The sequence below is a fragment of the Giraffa tippelskirchi genome, chromosome 3, assembly GCF_054371585.1.
Source record: "Giraffa tippelskirchi isolate mGirTip1 chromosome 3, T2T-mGirTip1v1.2.pri, whole genome shotgun sequence".
Classification (NCBI taxonomy): Eukaryota; Metazoa; Chordata; class Mammalia; order Artiodactyla; family Giraffidae; genus Giraffa; species Giraffa tippelskirchi.
This window is the reverse complement of record NC_137277.1, coordinates 15830087-15840485: the sequence shown is the minus strand read 5'-3', so window position 1 is coordinate 15840485 and position 10399 is coordinate 15830087. Positions and strand designations below refer to the sequence as shown.

At 45.3% G+C, this 10399-nt stretch overlaps 2 protein-coding genes across 4 annotated transcripts in view; one reads left to right on the top strand and one right to left on the bottom strand.

The window, feature by feature from the left end:
• Positions 1 to 4006: 4006 nt before the first annotated feature.
• LOC145541152 (uncharacterized) lies at positions 4007 to 6850 on the bottom strand. The gene is made up of 2 exons (XM_081576840.1): positions 6473 to 6850; positions 4007 to 5778 (listed from the first exon to the last, which is right to left on the bottom strand). Exons 1-2 carry the CDS (start codon positions 6765 to 6767, stop codon positions 5735 to 5737), a joined length of 339 nt encoding a protein of 112 aa, XP_081432966.1. The 5' UTR covers positions 6768 to 6850; the 3' UTR covers positions 4007 to 5734.
• A 50-nt stretch (positions 6851 to 6900) lies between these two features.
• The window catches only part of SMURF2 (SMAD specific E3 ubiquitin protein ligase 2), a 110244-nt gene continuing 106745 nt past the window's right edge, over positions 6901 to 10399 (top strand). For all 3 annotated transcript variants that reach the window (XR_014078803.1, XM_081576799.1, XM_081576798.1), the window contains exon 1: positions 6901 to 7414. Coding sequence is in view for 2 of the 3 variants with exons in the window: in XM_081576799.1 (XP_081432925.1) it covers positions 7363 to 7414 (52 nt within the window). In the remaining variant the exon portion in view is untranslated. The remainder of the gene's footprint in view (positions 7415 to 10399) is intronic.

Genomic DNA, 10399 nt, shown 5'->3' with positions numbered 1-10399 from the left:
TATTGTAAATGCAACAAATGCAACACAGTTACGCTGTGTGTCTTTTTACCTGTATTGTCTATAATACAATTGGGTATGGAAGGGACTGAGAGGTTGTTTTAATTTCCTAGGGCTCTTGTGATAAAGTATCACAAACTAGGTGGCGGAAAACAACAGAAATTTATTTTTTCATAGTTATGATGGCTAGAAGTCCAAAATTAAGTTGCGGGCAAGGCCATGCTCTCTCTGACACTCTGGGTAGAATCCTTCCTTGCCTCTTCCTAGCATGTTTTTTAAAGAAAACATTTATTTGGCTGCATCAGGTCTTAGTTGCGGCACACAGGATCTTTTGCTTCGGCACTTGTACTTCCTAGTTGTGGTCCACGGGCTTAGTAGCTCCTCGGTATGTGGGATCTTAATTCCCAGACCAGTGATCAAACTGGCATTTCCTGCACTGCAAAGTGGATTCTTAACCACTGGATCACCAGGGAAGTCACTCTTCCTAGATTATGATGGTGGGGCCAACAATCTTTGGCATTCCTTGGCTGGCATCTACACACTCCAGTCTCTGCCTCTGTCACCATATGGCATTCTTCTTGTGTGTCTCCGAATTCAAACAGCATTTTCTTCTTCGTTAAGGATACCAGTCATATTGAATTCAAACCCACCCTAATGGCCTCATATTAAATGAAGAACTTATTTCCAAATAAGATTATATTTGCAGGTACCGGGAGTGGAGTTTAGGACTGCAAAATATTTTTTGGAGGGGAGGTCAAAAATTCAACCCATAACTTATGTCATCTAGTTCATTTCTCTACTGGATGTAGGAATCTGCTATGTAAGATCTATCCAATTGCAAGACTTAGGCACAAAGTATGATAGTCAATTTAAGTCAAACCTAGGTAGGTGGAGAAGTGGCAGAAAGAGGGTCCTGACACAAAATTGTCCCATACTCACTAGTGTGAGATAGTTGCTGCTGAACTGACCTAATTTTAGAAGTTGGTGGCAAGGACTTCCCTGGTGGTCTGATGGTTAAGATTCAGTGCTTTCAATGCAGGGGGCTCGAGTTTGATCATGGTCAAACTAGATCATGGTCAGGGAACTAGATCCCATGTGCCCTCTGGCCAAAAAAAAAAAGAAAAGAAATTGGTTACAGAGCTAGGTGGGTAGGATAAGGTCCTAAGAGTGATGCAGGGAAAGTCTGGTGATGGGCAGACCACAGAACCCACTGATGGGGAATCCAGCTGGCTGGTGGCAAAACTTCTGGAGGTAGATGGGTGGGGTAGTCATCATCTTCTAGATCACCAGTGTTCAGTAGGAATATAAAGTGAGTCACAGGAATTCCCTGGTGGTCCAGTGGTTAGGACTCTGAGCTCTTACTGCTGAGGGGCTGGGTTTGATCCCTGGTTGGGGAATCAAGACCATCGCTCAAGCTGGGCAGTGTGGCTTAAATAAATAAATAGATAAACATGAGTCACACTTGTAGTTTTAAACTTTCCAGTAGTCATATCAGAAAGAGTAAAAAGAAATAGGGAAATTAAGACCTTATTTGGGGACTTCCCTGGTGGTCCAGTGGTTAAGACTGTGCTTCCAGGGCAGGGGATGTGTTTGATTCCTGGTTGGGGAACCAAGACCCCATATGTTATGCAGCCAAAAAAAAAAAAAAAAAAAAGACTTTATTTAATTCAATATATCCAAAGTATTATAATTTCAATATGGCATTAATATAAAAAAGGTTAAGATATTTGTTTTTGCCTTCCTTTTGCCCCATACTAAGTCCTTTTTAAAAAAGCTTTTAAAAAATTTATTTATTTTTGGCTGTTCTGGTTCTTCATTGCTACATGGGCTTTTCTCTAGTTGAGAAGAGCAGGGGCTACTCTCTAGTTGCTGTGCTTGGGCTTTTCATTGTGGTGGCTTCTCTTGTTGTGGAGCACCAGTTCTCGGTGTGAGCTTCAGTAGTTGTGGCTCCTGGGCTCTTGAGCACAGCCTAAATAGTTGTGGCGCACTGGCTTAGCTGCTCCTGGGCATGTGGGATCTTCTGGGATCAGGGATTGAACCTTTGTCTCCTGCATTGTCAAGCGAATTCTTGACCACTGAGCCACCGGGGAAGCCCTCCTCATGCTAAGTCTTTCAAATCCAATGTGCATTTTATACTTGCAGGACATCACTAGCCATATGTCAAGAGCAGCATGCTGCTACTGCTAAGTCGCTTCAGTCGTGTCCGACTCTGTGCGACCCCATAGACGGCAGCCCACCAGGCTCCGCCATCCCTGGGATTCTCCAGGCAAGAACACTCGAGTGGGTTGCCATTTCCTTCTCCAATGCATGAAAGTGAAAAGTGAAAGCGAAGTCACTCAGTCGTGTCCGACTCTCAGCGACCCCATGGACTGTAGCCTACCAGGCTCCTCCGTCCATGGGATTTTCCAGGCAAGAGTACTGGAGTGGGGTGCCATTGCCTTCTCTGTCATTCAAGAGCAGCATAGCCACATGTATTAGACTGCATTAGATTCTAGAAATGCTGACCCTGGTAGGATCCAGGCCACAGACTGGATTGCAAGTGAGACTCAGTTCCGGGGAAGAACACAGGCAGGAGCACTGCAGAAACTAAGGGTGTCTAGGGAAGAGTTTAGGACAGCCTGAAGAGGAAAAGGTGTTCCAAGTAGAGGCAAAGTGAATGAATGGGAAAGGATCCACTTAAATTTGCTTTAGTAAGAGATGGGTTGGTTATTCTGTACAGTGAGCTCCTTTGGAAACTAGTTGTAAGAAGTCACACCTGGGCTGGGAGTACTGGCAGGAAATTGGTCAGACAATTACTCTCTTTGTTTCCCTCTTTAGTTATGAAACCTCTTATCTCCACTTCTCTCTGCTTGTCTGTTTTGTTAGTCTCTTTTCTACACACTCATTTCCTCTTTTATTTACCTAATTGAGCCTTAAAGTGGCTTCCTTAGCGGCTACCTCTAGGATTTCTCCACTCAACTCCCCACCTCTAACTCGGTGGCCCCATGGCCCGTTTCATGTTCCAAGGAGAGAAAATCTGATTGGCCACTTGGTCACTCACCCACCTTTGGCTCAGTTAGCTGAGGCCAAGCCCACCTAGTACAACTGGGGCCACCCAGGCTTATCCCTGGTCTAACGCAGTGGTTTTCAAAGTGGGTTCTCTCCACCAGCAGCCTTAGAAATGTAAACTCATGGGCCCCACCCAACCTGCTGAATCAGTGTCTCTGGGGATGGAGCCTGTGTTAGAGAGAGCCATGGGTGAGAGCAGATTCCTTCAGAAGAGGATGTGGTTAAGGACTACCATCTTAGTATACCACCTTAGAGGCCAGAGCTGAGGTGAGGAGCCTGGGGGAGCTCAGACCAGGAGAGAGAGAGGTCCTAGATGGGGCCTCAGCTTGTACCATTGGGGACCAGGTCTGCTGGGAGGGGTTGAGGGACGGGGTCACAGAGAACAGCTCAGAATGTGACCTAATCGTAAATCATGTCAGGACAGGACTACATGTGAGTGTTTTTAGTGAACCTTATTTTGAGGACCTGGGACAGGCAGAGGCAGAGAGGAAATGAGTGGAGGTGGTGGGGGGTGGGGAGAGTCAGGTTGACAAGGTATATGGTGGCTGTGCTTCGCTGCTTCATCAGTTATAAACTGATTCGGAGGAAGCCAGAACTAAATATTAAATTAAATTGTTGTTGTTCAGTCCCCCAGTCATGTCCAACTCTTTGCGACCCCGTGGACTGCAGCACGCCAGGCCTCTCTGTCTCTCACCATCTCCTGGAGTTTGCCAAAGTTCATGTCTATTGCATTGGTGATGACATCCAGCCATCTCATCCTCTGACGCCCTCTTCTCTTTCTGCCCTCAATCTTTCCCAGCATCAGAAAATTAAATTAATAATATTTAAACAGTGATGAAAGTTGAATTTTTAAGCAGTGGTAGAAACTGCTGAGTGCTTGATGTTTGCTTTTTCCATGGCACGTAAACTGCATTAAAATTGAAATTTACACTACAAAAATAGCTTCACAGGAGTACCATTATTAACATAACCTTACCTCAGACAGATTTTTTATTACTGGAGACAGCCCTTCTAGGTACAAAATATATTAATGGCTGAAGCAGAAGAAAAATATCAACTACAGATGGTAAGCATTTTCTTGCAAAGTTACATCAAATTTAACATTAGCATTGGAAAACAGAAACATATTTAAACAAAAGGTTTTAAATATTCTTAGAACCGTATGTAGATTTTCACCTCTGGTCTAGGATACTATCCTAAAGAGTGCAACTTGAAGTGATTAAAATAAGTTAATGAAAAAAATTTAAAACTTTTGCTCAAAAACGGTATTTAATGAGTTCTTACACCATTTTCATTGGAAGGTTCTATTAGGTGGCATTCATGGAAAAAGACATATTTTATTGGTATGAAATAGGTGGAGTTAGTATACTTAAGACAGTTGCCTAGAACAACGATTTGATAAAAGGTGCACAATTCCACTGAGAGCAAATTAGAAGTCACAAGGGAATAAAAAGTCTTTGAAAAGATTTTCTGCAATCCCCGTACCCATTAGAGTCATGTGCAGGTATGATTTACATTAGAAGTAGATTTCTATTTTAGGAAGGAAGAAAAGAGTGAATTCCCTAGGAGTTGTTGTTCCTCCCCTTTTTTCTCAAAAATATGTCTAAAAACTTTGCCATGATGAAGCAACGCATGCGTGCTCAGTCACTCAGTCGTGTCCAACTCCTTGTGACCCCATGGACTGTAGCCCACTAGGCTCCACTCTCCATGGGATCTTCCAGCAAGAATACTGGAGTGGGTTGCCATTTCCTTCTCCAGGGATGAAGCAATGCTGTGCATCTAAGGCTGAAATAAAATCTAAAGAAAGTTTAGCTCTCCTCAATAGTATGGTTTTCAGGTATTCTTATTCGAATCTTTTTTTAAAAAACAACAACAACAACAAGATTTAAACTTATATGCAGGCAAGCCTAAACAGAATCCTTCTCTGCATATTAAGCATGTATGCATTTTTTCCTGGACTGTCACTTGCATATTTGAATGTACTGCTTAAAACTTCACAACAGGCAATCTTCACAGCTCCTCCATTATTTTCTGAGATCTTAACTTCTGTTACCTAATACAAAACTGTAAACTGTGTTAGTAGGTGGTTGGGAACAGTGTGTGCCATTAGAATAAGGCAAATGTGTATGTACACATCTGTTTGCTAAGTTTTATTGCCATTATTCATCTAGTCTTTTAAACTGTAATGGCAACCATTGTTGAAATTGTTTAGTGTATTTTCAGAGCTTGTGTAGCACAAAGAAGAGTTACTGCACATAGCAGGCACTCAGCATTTGTTGAATTTCTAGCACAGTCTCCTGAATTTCTAATCTGACTTCCAGAACTTTATATAATTTTTCCATCAGTTTAATTGTAGGCCTGTATCCAGATTGATGAGCTTCCCTGATAGCTCTCAGTCGGTAAAGAATTCCAGTGCAATGCGGTAGACCCCGGTTTGATTCCTGGATCCCGAAGATCCACTGGAGAAGGGATAGGCTACCCACTCCAGTATTCTTGGGCTTCCCTGGTGGCTCAGGTGATAAAGAATCCGCCTGCAGTTCAGGAGACTTGGGTTTGATCCCTGGGTTGGGAAGATGCTCTGAAGAAAGGAACAGCTACCCACTCCAATATTCTGGCCTGGAGAATTCCATGGACTGGATAGTCCATGGGGTTGCAGAGTTGGACAGGACTGAGCGGCTTTCACTTCACTTCACTTCATCCAGATTGATGAGAAGTTCTTGGAGGTAACTTTATCTGGAGAATAAAACGACATTTTTGATGAATTAAAAGAAACAACTGACACAGGATTAAAATATATCAGACTTTATTAAACATTTAAAATTGCAATAGTAGTAGCCTTAAGCAAAACAGCACACACACAAAATCCTCCATGTATATTTTTGCATGCATACATATAACTTTTTATTCTGCTTTTAAACTTTGATTATTTGTAAACTCTTCCATATTATATGATCTTCATAACTGCCACTTAAATGGGGGCATTAAAACCCATGCGGTTGATGTAATGAAATTCGCCACTAGGCTGTCAGCTCGTCTCCCTTTTGTTTGTAACCGAATTTTGCAAGAACATCTTCTGTACTATTATATCAAGAATAAATTCCTGAGTTCAATTACAGGGCCAAAGAGTAAGGTACATTTATTTTTATTTCATTTTCTATTTTTTTTCCTCCTGAGATAACAAAATACAGTACTGTACGAAGAGCTTTCATACATTGCTCTCGAAGGCTTATCTTGTTAATTATCCTTTAAGGCATTATCATCCGCCTATCCCTGCGCTACAGTTGAAAAAAGAGCCCAAGCAGGCTGGTAACCTGATCTCGTTCACCAGGTGAGTCCCGGATGGAGGTGGCAACTACGATACCAGGAGCAAAACACCCTTGGGGATTTGCCGGAACCCTCGGTGTGGGAAGAGCGTCTCCTGCCTCACCCCAGCCGAGGCTCAATCCGGACCGCAGCAGGTTCGGTTCTAAGTGCTGGCCCCTGCCTCTCAGAGGAGCGCCCTGCACGCGGTGGGCGTCTAATAAAGGCAGCCTGTATTGCGCGGACAAAAGCTCTCCCTTAAGCGGGTTGAACTCCAAGCCCTCCTGGCACCACAGAGCTCGGGGCCGCCACCCAGCTCCTTTGCCCGCTCCTTCCTCAAGTTCTGCGTGGGACAGGAGGGCACACCGGCCCGGACAGCCGCGCCCAGGCCGAAGCCAGGCCCGGCGCTCCCGCCCTCCCATCCCGGGTACTCCGCGCGCGGCCGCCAAGGCCCCGCCCACGGCCCCGCCCCGCCTCGTCGGTCCCGCCCCCCGTCTCCACCCCGCCCCCCGGAGCCGCTGAGTGGCGGCGGCGGCCCCAGGACCGGGTTTCCTCAGACAAGAGGGCGGGTGGAGGAGGAAGCGGCCGAGCCCAGAATCCTGCTCCGGCGCCGCCGAGCACCGCCCGCCTCAACCGCCCGGCCCCGTCGGCTCCTGGGCCTCACCGAGCCGAGAAGAGGGAAAGGCAGAGGCGGCTGCGTGGAGGCGGCGGGGGCGCGGGCGGAGGCGGCGCGGCCGTCCGCGGCTGCCGCTTTGTTGTGCGGCCCGGGCCAAGGAAAGAGAAGTGGGAGGAGGGGGGAGCTCGGCGTCCCGCTCCCTCCGCGGCTCATGGCGACGACGCTCGGCACATCCGGGACCCTCCGGCCGTGGCGGCCGCGGCGCCGGCTGCTCGGGCCCCAGCCCCGGCCGCTGTGGTGACTGCGCCGCGCCTCGCCGTCGCCCCCGCCCCGCCCGCCGCCCGCCGGCCCCGGGCCCCGCGCCCCGCGCCGCGGCCGCCGCCGCCCCCGCCGCCGGGGACATGTCTAACCCCGGGGGCCGGAGGAACGGGCCCGTCAAGCTGCGCCTGACAGGTGAGGGGGTTGGGCGGGCGGCGGGAGCCAGGCCGGGGCGGCCGCGGGGTGGGCGAGCCGGCGGGGGGTGCCTGTGGCCTTGAGAAGGGCCAGGGTCGCGATCAATGGTGAGTGGGAGGTCGGGGACGTGGGAAGGCCTAGTTCAGGGAGAGTAATTGCAAAACCACTCTCCCTCCTTGGGAAATTCTTAGAAAAACCAAGGGTGACCTGGGGGTCTTTTGTTGGTGGTGGTGGTGGTGGTGGGGGTCCCCTGGTTGGAATTCCAGGCGGAATTGAGGTCGAAAAGCCTTGGCCGAGAAGCACGACTCTCTCTCGGGCCGTCGGGGAGCAGCCCTTGGGCTGCTGCCCAGGTGGGGTCGTGGAGGGGATGAGGAGCTCCTGTGGCGGGGATTATTGAATCCGGCTGCTGACTGCGCGCAGTAAACACTCCTTAAAGATGGAGCACTTAACGGGAGGGTGTGTGTGTGTGTGTTCCCCGGTTGTTAACTTGTTCGCCCACTTATGCCCGGGTGCAAAACCTTCCCTCTCGGCTGCCAGGCGCAGCAGCCGGTGCCTCACACCTGAAACGCACGACTTTAGAGGGAAGGAGACCGAGGTTGACTTTTCCGGTGTGTCTGTCTGATCCGACGACTCGGGCTTATTGTACCCTCTGTGTTTTGGAAGTGTTTGATTGTAGGGTAGTATGTTTGGGGTTGTTCCTTGTAGGCCGCAGAACTTGTGTCTGACTTCTAACTCTAGACCTGCTTTAAAAACACACTTTTTTTGAGTCCCTTTCTAAGTCTGTGCTCAGACTGACTTTGAAGCAAAGTTTTTCTCTCTCTTCCCACTCGCCTCCCTTTCCTTTTTCTAAATGGAAAAGAATGTCTGAAGGGGTTGCTGGATAGCAGGCTTTTCTTACAAAGTGTTTATGATCCCAAGTGTGTTTGATCTTTAACGTTACAGGTACGTTTTTGATATTCTTACATGGTCGTGTTACCCCATTTTAGGGAAAAATTATTTGGAGTTTGAAACGTGTACATGAAACCATTGTAGATTCTGGCTTCATTATTCGCTGTTAATAAATTATGCACGTTAATATTCGGATGTGTGGTGAGAAAGATGACTTTCCTTAGAGAATCTGTGTGTGTGTGTGTGTGTGTGTGTGTGTGTGTGTGGGTGCGTGTGTAAGAATAAACTGTAATTATGTTTGTCTCCACTAGACTTTGAGATTTATATGGACTAATTTTGTAATTGAATGCTTGTATGTCACATCCCAGTCCACTGGCTGAACTTTTGAGATAAAAACTTGCAGTGAATTAGGTATTCGAGAATTTAGCCTGACTGTATGTTGGCTGCAATTTTTAAAATATATTCCTTTCATGACGGTTTTACTTAAGGGAATATTGCAAAAAATCATTAACTGAGTGGTTCTTAATGGAAAACCTAGATTGGGGGATGCCTGTCTCCCCTACTTCCCCCCATTCAGTTTCCTTATTTTCTTATGAATCAATGGAAACCTTTATAAGGGAGATCTTGGTTGTTTTAGAGTTTATCTACTGCTGTTCCTATGTGGAGTCAGTCCTGTGTCAGTGATTATGGAAAGAACCTGTGATTCCAGGTGTGCAAAAGGCATCAGGAATAGGCTGGTGGCCACTTAATTCCTTCTAGATTATACACACGATGAGAACATGAGGGAGAAAACAGGGCTTTTGACTTTCTGCAGATAAAACAAGTTTGAGGTTTTTAGTGTGATTCAGTAGATCTTAAAGTGTTTATCTGTGGTTTTCTTACTGCATATGATACGTTATAAAAATTCATGAGTAAAGTTAGGAGAAAAGATTACACTTATTTTTGGAGGGATAGGTAATACTGGGCTAAACCTATAGAGTAACTTTTTATTTTTAGATTTTTCTGAGGAATTTTAAATACACTTTGTCCCCTTAATTGTAAAAACAGTTTTAGATACTCTCAGTTTCTTAAAACCATTGGGAATTTGTCTCTGTCATATTTTAAGAGAAAACTATTTAAATATTAAAAACTTCGCTCTCTTCCTTTTGGTTACAAATGGTAGAGTCCCTTCTGTTTTGCCAGGAAGGTTAATATGTATTTTTTCATTTTTGTCCACTTACAAATTAGATGGTATAGATTTTAACAAATAGATTTTAAGAGCTGGATTCAATTAGCAGCTTTTTAGGACATAAACATTAAAGAGTTAGATGGAAAAGATTGTTTTGACTGACTGGATAAATGACAGGGCTGTGTTTGATGTGCGTCCAGGAATTGGTCTGGAGCTGGTGCCCAACTTTTCAGTCCATCTTGAGAAGCCAAATAAAATATTTAACCTAGGCCTCATTTTGTTTAAAAAAAAAAAAAAAGGTTGATTCTTTGTTAAGACCTTAAGAAATGTTTGGCATACCTTTAGACTAAGTGTTTAACAGTTCATTTAGATCTGGGTTCCATAATAGAGGAAAATTACTTAAAAAAAAATTGGGGGGAGCAAATCCCATAGTGAATTTTTATTTGCATTACAATATACTTGAAATGTAAGATGATGTAAAATAATTGTTCTTTGCTTTAAGTTAGTACCATACTAGTATTTTAAATTTATAGACTGTCTTTGATTCCAAGGTGCTTCATGAATTGTAGTTACCCGGTTATATCCTTCACATAGAGCTGCCCCGTTACTGAAAGATGTAAACAGCTTTTGCATGGTGTTGGTCACAGACACACACACACACCCCTCCCCCCATATATACGTTCTCTCACATACACACAAACTGAAGGAAAAATATTTGAACCATGAGATCTCTGCACACAACAGATATTAGACTTTTCTACATGTTATTCCTGAGACTACAGTCAACTAGCGAACTGTTTGATATTTGTTGATGCGAAGAAGGTAGTGCTAATTTAATACGAAATTTGAAATTCCTCAGATCATTGGTGGTTAAGATCTGATTTGGTCCATCAAACTATTCCTTTTTTGGTGACACATTAACACTTGAT